General features: G+C 47.9%; 2 protein-coding genes across 4 annotated transcripts; one reads left to right on the top strand and one right to left on the bottom strand.

Annotated features, from left to right (window-relative positions):
- Nucleotides 1-620: 620 nt before the first annotated feature.
- Nucleotides 621-12,236, bottom strand: WDR93 (WD repeat domain 93). Of its 3 annotated transcripts, none has more exons than XM_032700707.1 (17): nucleotides 11,994-12,236; nucleotides 11,339-11,650; nucleotides 10,380-10,575; nucleotides 9,662-9,726; nucleotides 9,340-9,418; nucleotides 8,356-8,483; nucleotides 7,761-7,799; nucleotides 6,786-6,873; nucleotides 6,025-6,202; nucleotides 5,750-5,820; nucleotides 5,218-5,304; nucleotides 4,765-4,896; nucleotides 4,029-4,245; nucleotides 3,289-3,349; nucleotides 2,399-2,555; nucleotides 2,094-2,268; nucleotides 621-918 (listed from the first exon to the last, which is right to left on the bottom strand). In XM_032700707.1, exons 2-17 carry the CDS (start codon nucleotides 11,600-11,602, stop codon nucleotides 807-809), a joined length of 2,049 nt encoding a protein of 682 aa, XP_032556598.1. In that variant the 5' UTR covers nucleotides 11,603-11,650; nucleotides 11,994-12,236; the 3' UTR covers nucleotides 621-806. The 3 variants fall into 3 exon arrangements, with proteins under 3 accessions (XP_032556598.1, XP_032556597.1, XP_032556599.1); XM_032700706.1 differs by having other exon boundaries at nucleotides 12,100-12,236; XM_032700708.1 differs by lacking the exon at nucleotides 11,994-12,236 and adding an exon at nucleotides 11,809-11,963.
- Nucleotides 12,237-12,318: 82 nt separating this feature from the next.
- PEX11A (peroxisomal biogenesis factor 11 alpha) lies at nucleotides 12,319-18,040 on the top strand. The gene is made up of 3 exons (XM_032700405.1): nucleotides 12,319-12,439; nucleotides 13,183-13,298; nucleotides 14,802-18,040. The coding sequence occupies exons 1-3, from the start codon at nucleotides 12,384-12,386 to the stop codon at nucleotides 15,365-15,367; spliced, it is 738 nt and encodes a 245-aa protein (XP_032556296.1). The 5' UTR covers nucleotides 12,319-12,383; the 3' UTR covers nucleotides 15,368-18,040.
- Nucleotides 18,041-18,101: the final 61 nt, after the last annotated feature.

Here is an 18,101-nt window from a genome sequence, read left to right as displayed (position 1 = left end):
GGAGCCTGCATACTTTTTTGCCCCATCGGTCAAGTATACAGGGCAAGCTATTAACTTAATACACTTCTGGAGTAAGAAACAAATGCATGGCTGCTTGGCCTTGCATTGTCCCTGCCAGTTCTTTGTCCTGTATTGCCTGTAAGAGGGATGCTTCAGCTTTTTATGGCCTTTGACCATTGTGCTGGTCATGTTCCGACTTCTCCAAACCCCTCAGCTTTCTGTCCTGCTCTTTAGTGACATTCTTGGCTCTAATACCGGTTTTATCCTGACCTTAACCCAGAGAGCTTGTCCACACATTTCCAGGCTGCAATTCCTAAGCAGTCTTATCCCCAAACTGCCTGCTTTGAAGTCAAAAGAAACAACTAGCCTGCAGAACAGCCTATGTCAGCCTGTCACACTCTGCTGTGTCACTGCTGCTTAGCACTGCTATGCTCTGGGGGATGACACCTTCATGGTCAATTTGCTGCCTGCTTTGAAATGACCAGGTTTCTTGTTAAGCACAAGGATGCTGCGGGCTGCCCATCTAGGTGGGAGCAGAAGATGAAACTCACTGGTGAGCCTCAGCAACACAAAGACAGAACAGAGTCTGATAAAATGCCAGTCCTATGAAGAACAAGAGATTTTTACTGAAGAAAAGGTTTTATTAAGGGCCATTGTTATAATAATAACATACCATATTGCTCTGATGCTCCAGGTCTCTGGGAGCGTGATGATTTGAATAGAGTATCTGTCAAAACATCAGTTCTGGATCAGGGATCTACAGGACTGTGATAGAGCAGAGCCTTCCCCTCAGGATGCAAGGCTGGCTACTGCTTCTTCTGTCCCTTCACTTTCTGTTTCTCCTTGTCCATGGCAGCTGCTCGTGCCTTCAGACGACTCCAGTACTTAGGCTCCTCCAGTCCCAGCGGGCTCTGCTGCCTGATGAGGGGGGAGAAAGGGTGGTTAAAACAAAAACGTCCCTGACATTCCCCTGGTGCTCAGACAACTCCCCCCGGGGTGCCCGGGGCCCACTACAAATTAACCAGTTCGACTTCTTATGTCCAAAAAACCTCAGTGATTCCCTCACAAGAATCAACGCTGGAGTTTACTGCTCTTGACAGCAATGACCTCTGAATTACTTGTTGCCTGTAACCTCTGTAGACATAGGTCTCACTGGAGCTGTATTTGCACTGCTCTTGCTTCAGGTCTCAGTTCCCAGGGAGTAAAATAACTCTTCAGTACCCAGGGAGCAAGATATTCCTGGAGGTGGCGTCTCCCCAGTTTTTCTGGTATAAGGTAGACAAGAATCTCCAGCTTTATGAGAAGGAGGGACAGAACTGGCGGCTGGTAACATAGGAGTAATTTTTCTGCACTTAATTAGCCAGACAACACCACAGGATTCACCCTAGAGACAAGGAATTAGGGAAGGCTACCAGACTGTGCTGTAAGGTCATACCTGCACCCACCTGTTACGTTTCAAATTGTGAAAAGAAGATAAAAAACATTGACACGGATCTGGCTCCAGGTTCCCAAAGCAGTAATTCAAGGCAAAGGACCCAAAAAAGAGATGTCACAGTGCCATCTAGTGACGGCATCAATGCAATGCATCAGCTAAACTGCGACCTCGGCTCGAGAGTGATGGTGGTCTCAAACCGAAGAACCTCCAAGACTAACCTACTTAAACATCAAATAAACCCGTGAGTGGAGGGGAGAAGAGAGGTATAAAGAGACCGCAGCTCTGCCTGGCTGTGGGATCAAAATGAAGATGCAGACACTTGAGGATCATAATCCATAACAAGCTTGCACAATCTGTGTCGCAGAAAAGCACATTAGAACTAGCAAGCTCTCACCGCCTGGAAAGACAACCCTGTCCCAGGTATCCTGACTTACATCTGAAGCTGTTGTAGGAAGGACAGAAGGGAGAAGAGGAAAGGTTCTGGGAGGCTGTCAGGAATCCAGCTTCCTGAACATCAACCTCACCCAGACACAAATCTGTCACAGCACACAGAACAACCCAGAAGATCCAGGGTGAGACCTTGCACGAACCTCAGCAACACTAGGGCTTTTACAATAATGCAGGTGCACTTACCTCTCAGGTAGAAGGAGAAACTTACCTATCACGCAAGAAAACATTACATCTCTCAAACCATGGCAGGTTCTGCAAGGATTTGAGAGGCAAATCTGGTTCCTTTGGGAAAGCCTCCTTCAGTGGGTTGAAATCAAAAAGGAAGATGGTGCTGTGACTGGCTTTGTTCTGTGCCAATTCATTGTCCTGCTGCTGCTCATCTCCTAGACAGAAATGAGCACAGTGAGCTGCTGCATCAGAAGTCATCCAATAAGAACTATCAAGGATCAGGGCACAGCTGAATGCACCCAGAGATCATGTATCTATGACCACTCCAAGGTCATAGACACCCACCTCGAAGCAGCAAGCACGAATTTACACTATCCACTGTGAACACTGGCTGCCAGGGGGATGCTACAGCATGAGAAGGTGGAGTACGGAAGCAGTAAACAGTCTGTGATGTGTCAGTGTTCATCAGGGACACTGTGCCATCCCAGAAGAAGATCAGGACCTGAAACAGCAAATTGATGCTTAGAAATAGATGTAAAAGAAGTGAAAAACATTTCCTGGAAAGGACATGGAATGACATTCAGAACTTTACATCCACAACTATGATGCTGTTTTCTTTGCCTGCCCCATAGTCATATGGCAACAGCAGATCAAGAGCAGGTCATGCAGGGAACTTTAACTGAATTGCTGCACGTTGGGATTGGAAAAGGGCAACAGGGCACATTAGAAATGAACTAGATCCAGCCTTCTGCATGGCTGCTATGGTGAGTGGCTTTTAGTCCTTGTCTCCACCTTTCTGAGGCCACTTGAAAGGTCTGGCTGGACTTGTGTTTGTAACTTCCTCACCATGATGCCCCCACATATTTGACCCTGATGCCTGAAGTTTCATGGCTGAACCCTCTCCTCTTTCAGTTGGACACTTGTCCATGTGCAGAGGGCCTCTAGTGCCTCCCACCTCAGTGGTCAACTAGAGGGCACCGGTGCAAGGGCATACTGAGCAATGGAAGAGAAACCCTTTGACCATTGCCAGCTACATATAGACCTATAACTGAGGCAGGCAGTCTTCATGTTAAAAATAGCTGGAGGCTGGGAAAGGATGTGAGGGCAGAACTATATCTGATTGCCCTGTTCTTTATCTTCTAGGCACCCAGTTACAGTCATTACTGGAAACAAGATCCTACATCAACTGGACATGTGTTCTCAGCCAGTTCTCAAGAGCTGGCAGTAATACTCACTGCACTGGGGAAGGCCAGGATGGGCACCACTGCACTGACAGTAAGATTTGGGTCTTCAGGCCTGTAAAAGAACAGGTTTATGTCGCTGTTCCATGTACCTGGTACATACTGAGAGGCTGTGATAAAGACAGTGGCAGTTTGTGGCACACTGGCTGGCATAAAGTTCCAGCCAAGCCCCTTCCCTATACAGACAAAGCCTGTCTCCTTCTGCGTAGGAACCCCTGAGGCCTATCCCTGTGCAAACCTGCCTAGCAACTATACTGGAGTTACAAATCTCCTGCCTGCCATGGAGGCATGGATCCAGAGTCTTCAGAGCAGCAGCTTCTCTTCTCCTCAAACCAAGGGGATAAGTGAACACAAAAATGATAGCAAGATGGCAACAAATGTTCATTTTGACTTTTAGGGGGAAGTTACACTGTTAAGGGCAAAAAAGAGAAGAAAAAATTCCCCTGGGTACCTGACAGAGACAGAAATAGTTCAACGTCAGTTCTGGAGCTGTGCTACAAGTACTTGTGTTTTGGTGCACAGAAGAGCTGAGAAACACCTCTAATTCTGGCATAATCACTGAATTTTAGCACGAGCAAAACCACACTTGCCGATGACAGCAGCATGGCAGAGCCCTCTGGGTAAAAGCAGTAGAAAGTTCTCTACTCTACAGAAATCTGGGGCTCCCTGTTAGACCTGACCACTGTACCCAGGGCTTCTTTGGCTGGAGTGAGGTCTATCAGAGTTCACCTCACCTGTCTGCCAGGAGTGTGATGCTGGACTTCCCGGCCCTGGGTGCTTTCACCAAATAGTAAGAGCTGTCTGTACATAGCACGAGAAGCTGCACAATGGGACAGACAGGATCTGTACCAGGACAAGGTGTGTCATCACTGGCAGCTGCAGAACTCCGCAGAAAGTGGATACTACGGATGAAACGTTCCTCTAGAATGGCAGTCACAGACAGTGGGAATCCTGAGGAAGGAAAAGGAACTGGCAATTTATCCAAGGAAAGCTTAGCTTGGACTGTGGCCTGCTCAGAGGAAGCAGCCACTAGAACAAGCTTGATGGCAGAAGAAGACTCTTCTGCCAGGAGAAACCCTGCATCATGGTAGGATGACACTGGCGCACTGATGGCAGCCTGAACTGTGATGCCACAACAGTCTCAAAGATGACCTGAGAGTACAGTGGCAAAGCAGTGACTGACACTGTCTCCCAGCCTCAGGGCAAGACCATTGTCAGTCCTCCCTGCAGCAGTTCCAGCCCCTGCAGTGCTGTGGATGGGAATGGCTCTGCAAGGGCAAGGGAAATCACACTGTGCTGGCGACTTCTGGCCAAGCATCCGATGGACTATCGAATCCAAACTATTTACAGACTTGCTTGTGAACTCACTACCAGCCACTTGTTCACACTAAGCCAGAGCCTCAGGCTCCTAGGGAAGGGAGTAATTTATCCACAGTGATCCCAATACACAGTCCCAAAGGGCAAGCTCACCTAAGTGTTTATCCCAAATAGTTATTGTTGCATCTTCACCTGCCAGTGCCAGGTACCTGGAGCAGGAACTGACAGCTGAGCACGCAATTGGAGCTGCACAAGGCCACACAACATCAGGTTTCAGATCAGAATCTAAACAGAATGACATGAAGAGACACAACTGTAAGAAGGTGCAGAGCATTCTCTCTCATGGTACTAGCATCCATTTTCCCAATAAAACATGCACCATTCTGCAGTCTCCTGCCAGAGTGGTTTCACTAAAAAGACTGTCAGCCTGTGCAACACAGAGCCCCACAATCCCAATGCCAGTCTAACCCACAAGATATGAGTCAGCTCTCCTCCCAGTTCCTCATTTCCCTGAATCACAAAGACCTGGCAGAATGACAGCCACTGGCCACAGAACACTCCCAGTCCCCACAGAGTGCTCTGCTAGAGAAAGCAAGACTTTCTTACCCACTTGCTCATTGAGTGGATGGCTAAGTAAGTACAAGCAGAAATTGTGGTTTCCACCCCAGTGCACACCAATGCCAGCTGGAACATCTGGTACAGAGAAGAGGACAACAAAAAGAGAAGGAGACTTGGGACAAAGAAAGGAACAATCCAAGACAAAAAACATCATTAAAAAGCTCTCATTAGAGGATTCATGGTTTCCCTGATGGAAACTCTGCTCATACAGAAACTAAACCAGATAACCTCTCCCTTTGTTTGTTATTTTTATCTTGCCTACGTGCCTCCAGTTTTTGGGTGGTTTTGAGGGGTAGGAGAGTTGTGGGGTTTTTTTTAAACTATGGAGATAAGTTTTCTTTGCTCCATGCTGGTAACTGACTAACAAGTCTTAGGGCTGACAGTTTTACCGAGGCTTTTGTCCTTAGAGGTGGAATTTATAGAGTGAACCCAAGCCAGAACCACTGAGCTCTAAGTGGAGCTCGACGTCATGCAAACAATGTACTTCATAGATTAACAGCTTTTTGCCCATTTGGATTACCTGGTTGTACTTCCATATCAGGTCCCACCTGTAGGACCTGGCTAGGCAAAAGGAAATGAAAGGTAGCATGTCTGAAAAAAAGGAAGAAATATATGTAAAAGAAAGGCTTTTATAACAGCACAGCACTGTGACAAGACCTGAAATGTCTGCAGCCCCCTGCCATGAAGCCTTGGGATGAAGGAGGCAAAGATAAGACAGAGGCTTCCATCTACACTTGCTGAGTGCCCTGTGTTGATGACTCATGGACTGAAATCCTGGTTGGTGCTCCCACTCACCTGGGGACCTCCTCCTTGATCACACCCTCAGCCTCCAGATACTCCCGGTACGTGCTACGGAAGATTGCTTCCTGCAGCTCCCACTGGAAATCCTTGATCAGGTGCTTGTACCCCAAGCCAAGCATGCTGCCATCATCCACTTCCTTCAAGGCATCCAATGGGCTTTCAAAACTACTGCCTGGATTGAGAACACAAAGGCACAAGGCATGACCCTGGAGGAGCAGACAGCATGGAGGCATTTTGACTATCCCTCCTTTGGGGTGGCATTGTCTTGAAGCAGGACACTGCAACTGCTGTGGGAATTTCCATATCACTAGTCCATTTTCCAGTATTTGAAGGTAGGGGCTAGGGCAAGACTTCTGAGGACCCTGCTCACCTTGCCTTTCTGTGGCATTCTCCCAGCATAAAGTCTGTTCCCTCCACATCCTCAGTATTTTCCTATAAATCCAGAGTGATGAACTAGGGGTGCTATCAGGGTCCAGGAAGCAACCTCCTCCCTCTCCAATGACACTGAAGCCAAGGGTGTATGACACCCACTTTGAGACACACTGAAATATTTTGTGCTGACAAGGATGACATGTGAGATGGCCCAGTAGGAAACAACTACCAGTACAGGATTACTTGTAACTAGAAAGACAAGTCAGGAAGGGACCATGGAGCATGTTACTGAAACTTTCTGACCTGTTCTATATTTATAAGGGCCATGATTCCTTTGCCACCTGAAACAGGCTGCAGGTTGCACATGCAGAATGAGTTCTGACCTGTAATGGGTTCGGGTGGCTTCACTGTCAGCAGCAGCACTGGGAGATCCAGCTTTGGATCACCTTGGTTTGCAGACACTGGAAAGTCCTGCAACGGAAAAGTGTTGAAAACTGCATTGTGCACTACACTGATGAGTTTTCAGCTGTTCATGGGAATCAAAGGCTTCCTAAAGAATGTGTATGCAAAGGTTGGCTGGCACTGTTTAGGAGATACTGGCTTTAGGCTCATTCTTCAGGCCAAAACACAGAAGTGTCACTGCTTTCTCAACAACAGGGGACAACATTACAAAGGATGTCCTGTCCAGACTCCTGGTTTTGTGCCATCTCTGAATTACTCTTGTTACAGCACAGGCCTGTGTGAGTCATAGCAGTGCTCAGAAAATACAGGGGGAAAAAAAAAAAGAAAGAAAAAAAAGGAAAATAAGCAGGACTAAAGGTTGAGTGGTGCTACTGAAGACAAGAACCAGATTTTACTTCATAGAACTCAGGACTGGAAAAAGTGACTTATATGCTTGTCTGGAAATACAAAATTGTATCGGGGACCAGTACTGGCATGTGCCCACCATCACCACCCCACACACATTTAGACCTGGCTAAACAGAAAAGGTCTGCCTAAATAATCAACCATGTCTGAGAAGGAAGGGGCAGGAACTTGGGTAGTTTACATGGAATCAGCAAAGAGGGACTGCCTAGGTGTTTGCTTTTGGCTCGGCTAAGTTAAGGGGGATGTTTGCCCTAAAGGCAGGGCTGAGAAGCAGCTCCCTCATAAATGTCCAGGAAAGTCTTTGCCGAAGGAAGAGGAAACAGTTAGGAGGCAGGTATCACAGAGGGTTAGCTGAAGGTGCTGGTCAGGGCATGCCTGTGTGTTGAGAGGTGAAATCTAGCAGGGTGAAAGTGATAGAGGGGATGGTTATGCCCTGACTCAGCATTTAAAATTCCCCGTAACAGCTCAGGATAGTCACTGAGGGCATTTACCATCTCTGCAGAACTGTCTCCATGCAGTTCCTGAGTTTCCTGCACAAGAACCAGAGGTGACAGTGGTTAGTGCACACAGACAAAGACTCTGCCCTGCTCAGGTGGGTGAGGCCATTACCCACCAGGCTCCTCATGTTAGGTAGTCTAAAACACAAACCCTGGCTCAGGGACAGACTCCCCAAGGGAGGCATCCTGCCTGATTCCCACTCCTCTTCACCTTCCCCTAGTAAAGTAAGAGAGAAGCCCTGTGGGAATACCCTTACACGGGGCCCTCTCAAATGGGGCAATACTGCTGGGAAATCAGCTGCCAGTTTCAGGGAGGGGCAGCAGGAACACTAACCCTGGGACCAAGGGAATCTCGTTGGAAAGCCTGTCTTGGGAGAGTAAACATGGCCCAATAACACAAAGGCCTTATGAAATGTGGGATGGGCAGCTGTAGTAGTTGAAGAGACACACACACCATCCCCTTGGGCCAACAGACTTGTTCAGCCTGTATCTTGCTGTCACTGTCTGCAGCAGCAAGGCTTGGGGAAAGACCTGTGGGCAAAAGGGTATAAGGAAAAATAGCACAGTGGGAGATGGAACTGTTTTGTACCGCAGATGTAAAGCTTGGCCTCCTCTCACTGCAAGCCAGCCCTGCTGCAGCTTCTGATTTCTCTTCCATCTCCCTCAGCCAGGAATCCTTAGGCAATTGGTAGATCTCCAGCCAAGCTTTTGTGCTTTCTGCATTGGGAAACCATGTTGAGCAATTAGAAATGAGGAGAAAAGGTCTTTCAAGCAAGCAGCCTCTGTTATCGTGTATTTTTTGAATATAAAATCTCTGAACTCCATGCAGTCCACCTCTCCTCCCACTGAAGGCCTGACATGCTCGACTGAAACTCACATCTCAGCCTCCAGCTCAAGTCCCTGAGGTCCCATACCCACCAAAGAAATTCCATGAAGCTACTCAGTCAAGAATTTGACCTGTAGCCTCTGAGTAGCAGAGTAGAAAGTAGAAAGTGAGACGTGATCTCACATTAGTTCTCTGTGGATGCTACATATCTCATACTCAGCATGTGTCCAGGCAGATTCCACCAAACATGGGTCCAGAAAACCTGCCTGCAGTGGATTCACTAAGACAACTGCCATGAAACAGAAGAATGTTGTAGCAAGGAGTTTCTTGTCAAGTTTTTAGAAATTCTCTATGCTGTCTGACTTTTGTCTACTGAGAAAATTCTTCAGGTCTACCTATTCCCAGTGTAAAAGTGAGCCATGGCAAAACAGAGGAAAAACTGAGTTTGGGACTCCTGGAGAAGAAGGGGAAATCTGCTTTCACTGAGCCTTCTGGGAGCTGGGAACTGCACTGACTGGTTCCAGACAGCTCACTTTTAGGATCAGTCCTGGTCCCCACCAAGCCTTTTAGAGAGGACAGGGAGTGGTAGGAGCAGTTCTCTAAGCTGGAGGAGGGACTGGGAGGGCTATAACAGGATCCCTGTGTACCCAGAACACTTGCAGCATTTTAAAAGCATTGCTGCTGGCCCCTCTGCTGTGTGACAGAACACAGCAGTTGTCACCCAACACACCATGTTTCTGCACTTGCCTTGCAGCAGGACTCCTGCGTAATCACCGCCCGGGGACAGTACCACCTCCACACAAGTGCTTCTCTTGCTGATATCCCCCTGCCAAAGGAAAACAGGCTGGCATCAAAGCAAGGATCACTGATTCAGAGAGCTCCGTGGCCTTATGCAGCTCTCAACAGGCTGAAGGCCAGGCAGATTGTTGGATGAATGGGAATAAATATTGGGCAGCACTCTTGGAGTGCTGCCGCCCGTGGCAGAAATTCCTGATGGCAATTAGTACTCCTCATGATTGATTACTTACCAGCCTGTGCCCAGGGTCTATGGAATTAACTCAGTACTTACCACTTCATTTAGGGCTTTAATGAGCAGGAAGCTTTCCTTATGAAAGCAGAAGAGCCAGACAAGCCCTGGAATAGAAATACAGAAGTAGCAGGAGGAGGGGAAGAAAAGTGAACAGATGGTAGCCATGGTTTTGGGAGATGGTTGTTACAACATGTGCAGGAGAGTGAACAGGACTACATTGTTTTCCTGGGCTCAAGGAGCAATATCCCACTGTTTCCAGCACTAAACTTTTGCTGGCTTCCTTATGCCATCACCAGCAAACATTTGATTGTGCATGGAGATGGATAAGCCACTTTGAAAAGTATCTCCACCAGAACTGATAGGTTTCAGATGAACCAACAAACTAATCTCTTTCCCGCAGGGAAATCACAGGTGCAGAAACAGTCGTGGGCAGGAGGTCATACCAAGCAGTGCTCTTTCTGTCCAGTCCAAGGTGTTCCTAAAATTTGCTGTGCTTCACCCTCAGCTCTGCACCTGCCTCTCCTGCTCCAGAGAGGACATCAAACCCACACCCTGTGCTAATCACAAGGCCCTAGGGCCACTCTGTCACCCTACAACCTGATAGGTATCTAACGCCCTCTTTGCAGGGCTTTCTAGGAAACCTGTCAGCCACCCTAATGTTCCTCCTGATTTAGCACTCTTCCATAATGCAGCTGCCTATTCAGCTCCAGAGCACAGTTATCCCTGGCTAGGGCAAGGAAATCCATGTCACACTAACCCATTTCATCCACAGCAAGCAGAACATGGCTCTCATTCCCCAAATCCGAGGCATGGAGGGCACAGATCTCTGTCTTGACTGCATCCCAAGCACAGATTTCCTTACAGTCACATGTGCTGAAGGCAGCCAGACCCACAGACACACCAACAAAGATGTATTTTCCAGACACTGCAAGGCAATTGGCTCTTCCAGTCACCTACCAAGAAAGGGAAAACATGAGTGTAGTACCTGACTGCCTTCCCAGAGGAAGATACATCAACCATGCTAACGATATACTCACGGGCTTTCACCAACAGAAAATGATGATTTATTCCACAAGGGAAAAATTTTGACATGTGCTTTCATGAGAAGAGCAGGGGAGCATCAGAGAGCAGGCTCTCATCCCTGTCACAGAAATTGTTTTGTGTTGGGAATGAGAAAGTTTGTTCCCACCTTTCCCCTTCCCATAAACAGGAGGGGCTTTAAAGGCCAAGAGCTCAGGAGCACTCAGCCTTCCCACAGCTAACACAGAGCTGTGCTGAACCCCTCCAGGCAGCTGCAGCACACCAGTGTATCCTCCTGGATTCTCTACATAATGATGGAGAAGGCAGCACTGCCCTTCTGCTCACAGTGCTCCCATTGGAGTGTTCACTACAGCACATAGCCGAGCTTGCCCATTTATGTGCTACTGGCTAATTACCTTCTCCTCAGCAGACAAGGGTGGAGCCAGCCTGGGAAGCACAAGGTGAATTTAGTGTTTAATATCGGCTTCTCTCTTTTCAGAGAGGTGTGATAGACGAGTGGGAAGCAGAACCTGCCAGACAAGCTTAGAAGCTGCAGGCTTTTAAAGTGAACTAGTGAGATGGTGGCAGATCCTGAGGAAGGTCATGAACAGAAGAATGTAAAATCAACTGAAGGGATATTCTTTAGGAAAGCTGCTACAGTGGTTAATGCTGTCTCTGGTGTGGGGGGCTCTGTACCTGGAATTCAGCTGTAGGAGAGCATTTTGTGGGCTGGACCTTCCGTTTTTGTGCTTCTCGGAGCATCTCCCTTCTCTCAATGATTTCCATAGCACTCTCAAAGACCTGCATCACCACTTTGTTGATCATCTTGAAGGGCTGAGGCAACGCATCGCACTTCCGATCAGGATCCTGCAGGAAGAAATCTTCCTCATCATCCTTCGGCCAGTCGTTTTCAGATGGTGGGGGAATCTCCAGGGGATGCCTCCGGATATTCGCAGCCATGGCTCTGCCTTTCCAGGTGCAAAGCACGCCACAGATGCAGGAATCACCCTGGGTGCAGAAGAATGAAGAGTCCTGCAATATCTACTTTAATGAGGTAATGGGGGAAAAAATGATTAATAATCTCTAAGAGGGAGTTCCTTTCAGTACTGGCAGCCAGAGCAACCCTGTTCTATACAGCTTATTTCTGCTCGTATCCCCTCTGTTACCCAGGGGTTTTGTCCTGCTCTGGGAATATCAGTCACACAGGAATCTGCAGGCTGCCTGCAGGGAAAAGGGAGCCTAAACAACTTTGGCACGAGGTTGTATAAAAATTATGACAAAGCTTCAAAAATATTAGCTTGAATTAATAGACTTATTCGGCTTGGGGAAAAAAAACCAAACGACAATTAACTTGGAAGAGCAGGTGTTTCCACTGGAAGTTATAAACTTCATTTCCAAGCCACTGGATGCTTCATAAGCTTCACCCCCACCGCCGTCACCGCACACATCGGCCTGACCTCGGAGTGGGGCCGGAGGCCGAGAGTCCGGGCCGTGCTCCTCCAGCTTTCCCGGCGGGACTCGCCGCAGGAGCCGCCGGCGGCTCCCGGGCGGGGGAAGCCTTTAGCAGTAACACCGTCGCGGCCCCGCTGTTGACGGTCGCCGTGGTAACGGCGCGTCGCTGCCGTGGCCCGGCCGGGAACGCGGCCCCGCAGCTCCCGCGTTCCCCCGGCGGGGCGGGGCCCGGGCGCAGCGGGGCGGAGCGGCCGCGGCCCCCGCGCAGCTCCTGCGGTGCCACCGGGCCATGGAGGGGTTCGTGGACTTCACCAACCGCTGCCAGGGCCGCGACCAGCTCTTCCGGTGAGTGCGGGCACAGGCTGCCTCTCTCTGCCCCCCTGGATCGGGCGGGCCCCGGCCCCGCGCCCATCCCGCCCCTCGGCCCCGACCTCGGCCCCGGCCCCGGCCCCGCTCATGCACCTGCCCTGGCACTGCGGGGGGACCCTCGGATCGGGCTTTAGGCTCGGACATTAAGCTTTACTCTGTCCAGTTCTGGGCTCCTCAGTACAAGAGACAAGGAGCTGCTGGAGATGGTCCGGCAGAGGCCGCAAAGGTGGTGAGGGGTCCGGAGCATCACTGTTCTGAGGAGAGGCTGAGGGAGCTGCTGGGCCTGGTTAGTCTGGAGAAGACTGAAAGGGGATCTCATTAATGTGTACAGATATCTCAAAGGGGTGTCAGAGGATGGTGTCATACTCTTTTCAGTGGTGCCCAGTGACAGGACAAGGAGCATAAACTAAAGCACAAGAAGTTTCACCTCAACATGAGGAAGAACTTGTTTCGATTGAGGGTGGCAGAGCACTGGAACAGCTGCCCAGGGAGGTCATGGAGTCTCCCTCTCTGGAGACGTTCCAAACCCACGTGGACACGTTCCTCTGTCACCTGCTCTAAGTGACCCTGCCTGGCAGGGGGGTTGGACTGGGTGATCTCCAGAGGTCCCTTCCAACCTTAAATCTGTGGTTCTGTGAAATAAACCCACCCTGCTGGTGCCATCCCATGATTGTCCATGTCTCACCTGTGTCCCCTTCTCCTCGTTTTTTCCCTTCCAGAGCCACTCAGTACACATGCATGTTGCTTAGCTATTTAATAAAGAATAAGGCCGATAAAAAGAAGCTGGTAATGAAACTCAAGCAGTTGGAATCTAGCATGAGCTCTGGCCGGAAAAGTAAGTACCTGCTGTCTAGAGGGATAAAACCTTCTTTACTTGCTCCTTCCAGCAAAACAGCTCCTGGCCTTGTGTTTTCTGTAGTTAACCAAAAAACTCTTTTAGTGTATTTACAAAGTTGTCAACAGGCCTTATCCCTGCTGTGGCTTGCCAGGCTGGGTATGGCCAAATAGACACTAATTTTTCCCTCAGCCTCCTCTCCAATTGGGCAGTCAGAATTGTTGCTGGAAGAACGAGAGTAACAAAAGTTAACAGTCAGCTTGCTGCAGAGGTGGAGTTGTCATCTCTGTTCAAGGACAGACCAGAGTTACAAGGCAAGGCTGTCTCTCTGTGGGCTCATTAGTCCTTCCAGCTGATGGGCTGAGACAACCCAGAGTTAAAGATCATCATCCCAATAAAATCAGCTCTGAAGGACCATCCTTCAATATGGCTTTTTAATATATAATTTTTTTTTATGTCCTACTTCACATATTAATTTTCTCTAGCATTTATACTCTACTAAATCACCTACCCTCCACGCTTTCCTCACAGCCTGTTTGCATCACTCCATTCTGTGTCAGGGCTGCATCCAAGATGGTTACACTGTTGCTGTAGTTGTATCACTTGCTTTCGGGCTGATCTTACACCTACTTACCAGTTGCTCAATTCTGGAACAGCTGCAACGCATGAAGCAAATATTCTAATTTAATGTGTTGCCATGGGTTTGTTTATTATTCCAGTTTGCTCCAGAGTATGGCATTTTCTAGTGGAGAGGCCAGCTGGTTTATCAACAGAGCCATAATTCTCTCACTTCTAAACAAATCACTAATAGACATCAGGCCTAAACTCAGGGCTCTGGTGGTTCCACCAAGCTCAGGTGCTGCCAACATCTGTCACTGCGACAGTGCAGCAGGGTGTAAAAAGTGTGTTGCATAATATTGCATTAACATTCACGGGGACGTGCCGCAGGTGAACTCAGGTATGCCATATATTGAAATGGAATACACTGTTCCACACAGTTTGCAGGGAACTATGTGTCTCTGACAAACTCATGGGAAGGATTTGTGCTCAGCATGCGAATCACCAGCTTTCACAAATGCTTAGGAAAGCTGAAGCTCCTGTTTGCAATAGGATTAATGCAGCAACATCTCGTGTCCACAGAGTTAGGTGAAATCCAGTGAAATGTACAGCTAAGATTAGAGGCTCTGTTTGTGTCCCCTTATTGCTGACAGTGACTCCTGCAGACCCAAGGGTGACACTGGTCCAGAGGACACCCAGGCGCTGAGAACAGAGTGGCAGGAGGGGCTGCAAGTCTGGCTATTGACAAAATAGGCGTGTAGGTCCTGGGTTTATGATGTTCACACAGAATTGAGATGTTTAGACCCCATTCCTCACTAATGCAAGTACCTAAGCATACAAACACCCAAAGCTCTCTAAGTTTTTTTAAAGCACGTGTGGACAGTGACAGGCTGCATTTTCCTGCATAAGACCAGGCCACACTAACCTTTGTGGGGTTTCTTGCAGTGTTCAGACTGGGCAACATGGTGCACGCCTTGGTGGCAGCCAGGAAAACTGCAGAGCTGCCAGATGTGGTTCCTCGTTTCTGCCTCACAGCCTCCAACCTGACCCGTGCCCTGTACTTCGTGTGCGACGCCGTGCTCTGGGTGAGGAGCGTCGGGCTCCAGCCTGACATCGACAAGCCCAAGTGGAGCAATTGGGCCACCAAGTGCTACTACTACTCAGTCCTGTTGAATCTAGCCAGAGACTGCTATGAGATCTCCCAGAGGCTGGAACAAGCTGCACAGGAAGAAAAGGCAAAGGAGAATTCCTGCTGGGACAAACACAACGGGGAGCTAAACTGTGTGAAATGTGATGGTTCACGCGGTTTTCTCCTCCTGCTCTTTCAGATCCTGAAAAGAAATCCTCCTTTGCTGCTGGACTTGGTGAAGAACCTCTGTGATCTCTCAGGCCCTTTGAATACACTGGGAATCTACAAGACCAACCCTGGAGTGATTGGTTTCTGCGGTGTCCTCTCCTCCCTGGTGGGGATCCTCACATTAGCAAGCCCACATCTGAAGCTTAAACAGTGACATAAAAGGAGCTGCATACTATGAGGCTGCAGCTTTGATCCTCTGATAGATTTTTATCTTCATATGGCACTTTCAAATGAACCTGTCTTACAATAACCTCAAGATTAATTCTGTCCTTTGAATAAGTGAATTCTACCCTTCTTCCTTCCCTGTGCCTTTGCAGATGAGTTTGGTGCCATTACACACCCCCTAATGGAGTGGAGATAGGAAAAGGCAGAGTAATATTTCACCAGCAGAAACAAGACTTGGAACATGGCTGCTAGATAAGAAAATATTCCTTTATTTTAATACAGGGTTGTGAAATAGCTGCATAGGCAACTGTCATAGGTAAATGACTGATGACTAATCATGTTTACACTGGAAAGCTGCAATTCACTAATTCAAGATTCCTACAGTCAGATTGTCTGTACTGGGCTCAGGCAAGTTAGGAGCTGCTGTTAAAATGGCCTGAAGTCAAGGATGAGTGTTTTGATGGTTTGAGTTGATGGATCCTGTTTCCTGCAGGCAGTGGTCTGGGTGCAGTGTGATGGTAACTGAAGGGTGGTATGATCTGACCTTCGATGATCTCTGTGGTGTGCACTGGTGGTGCTGGAGCTGTAGTCTAGTGAGTGCCAACTTGTGTCCCAAGAAATCAGCACTTTCTTCTTTTCCTTTGATACTGTGAGCCAAGGACCGTTGGCCAGTGACTCTGACTCCTCCAGCAGGCCATGGCTGAGGGTTTTGGTGGAGGACAGTGTGTGGAGAAGCTCATTTGATTGTTGGTGATGCCATGATTTGTAGGGAACTGGGTTTCCAAAACTGTGAATCTGAAACCACTCACGAACACTAAACCTCCCATTACACAAGCACCTGAACTTCCAAACCACTGTGACTGCAAGTGCAACAATTTTCCATTAATTGTGTTGTGATAAGGAGCTTATTTTGCAGTTTTAATTTTACATGAAAAATTCCAGTATAATAAGGAGCTTGGAACCTGCAGTTAAGGAGAGAAGCCTGGCTCAGAGCTAGTTGAGTCAGACAGACTGCAAGGGTGTGTTTCTAACTGTGTAAGCTCCCAGAGGGAAGCTAGTCATGATAATATCTGAATCCCCTGTGAGAAGAAAAGCTTCTTACTGAATTTGGGCATTTATGGTTTAGATTTTCCTATCTGGTCCTCCCTATCCTCCCTGTTCATGACCACAAGATTTCTTGTGTGTTCCCTTGCTGGCTGAATGGGTTTTACCATTTGAAAATGCCTCATATTTGCCCTGCAAGTGCATTATTGTTCATCACTGACCTCACTGGGAATGATGCCTGGCAGTATAATTAGGTTAAAAGAGAAATGCTGTGTCCAGCTGTCTAACATGGCATACAGTCTTTGCTGCTCCTGACTTTGCAGAGTACCAGTTTGGACACCATCTGAGAAAAAATGCACATTACATAGGAGATAAAATTAACATTTTTCTTCATCAGAGTAAGGCCTGTGTGTTCTGCTACTTTCTGGTGTAAGAACTCCTTGTTTAATCTATCAGGAGATGTGACAGACACTCTTACCTGGACCAAAGTGTTCTCTTATTATTTCTGATGCTATCTGAAAACAGAAATTAAAAGATGCTGGTCTCTTTTATTAAAAGGCAAAGGTTATGGAATTAAGTAGGCAGGTAAGGCAGTGCCCCAGTTTACCTTAAGTCATTGTGGCTGGGCTTGGAATTACTTCCAGTTTGAATATGAAGTGTTAGCCTGCCAGTGAAGTGTTTGAAAAGAAAGAGGTTGCTGGGCAGGATAATTAAGTGTTCTTGAAGACCAGATGTGGCCTGCAGCAGCTCTTCTTTTTAATATGGAAATGAATAGCATTCAAAGTAGAGCATATTGGCAGTTCAGACCACAATGGAGCATTGTGCATGGGATATATTGTATTCAAGGGCTTCCTCTCCTTTATAACAATGGATTTTTTTTGTTTCATTCTCCGTTTGCCTTTGATCTCCTGGCAATATGGAACCCATCCCTGCCTTGGTCAGATTTGATCATTGTCCCAGTGTGTAGCAACTCCTGGAAGGAAGGGAGAGCAGTCTTGATTATCTGACAGTGGAGGTTTGGCCACCTTTTGTCTACAAAATTCCATCTTGCAAAAAAAAAGTGTTCTCAATCCCACCCAGGGGAGCTCTCGGATGCAAAATACTTCACGAAATACTTGTGTGTGAACTGCTTTCTCTTTCTCTCTTTTACTTTGCAGGGAAAGGGAAAAGCATTGATATAGTGATGTAGCCCCTGTGCCCTGCAGAGAAGGGTGGGTTTTTCCCTGTGCAGGCAAACACTGTGCAAAGCCATAAGCCAGGCTTTGATGTTTCTCCTGTAGGTACTGGCATGGATTAGCAAGGACAGCCTTAATGTGGGAGATGGGGAGGTGAGCTTTCAGCCTGTCTGAGCCTTACCTGTCCCATTCTACATGATGCAGGCTGGAACATACAGGAGTAGCTCTGTTTACTGGATGTTAAGCACTAATATTTGCCTTCTGCTCCCCTGCTGGAGGCTGGTGATTTAAGGTACCTTAATGTAATGTGACTGAAGCCATAGAATCATGATCATATGGAGAAAATCCTTTTAGTGCCTTTTTTTGTATCTGTTTCTAGTACAGCAGTTGAAATAAGGACAAGATGTTTGAACACAAGCAATAAACTGCAATGAGTGTTGAGACCATGTCTGTGTGTGTAACTTGGTGGTATAAAGATATGCTGAAGGAGGGAGGATTCCTCCC

Source organism: Chiroxiphia lanceolata, chromosome 12 (genome assembly GCF_009829145.1).
Source record: "Chiroxiphia lanceolata isolate bChiLan1 chromosome 12, bChiLan1.pri, whole genome shotgun sequence".
Lineage (NCBI taxonomy): Eukaryota > Metazoa > Chordata > Aves > Passeriformes > Pipridae > Chiroxiphia > Chiroxiphia lanceolata.
Note: the sequence above shows the minus strand (reverse complement) of the source record. Positions and strands in the feature narration are given on the sequence as shown.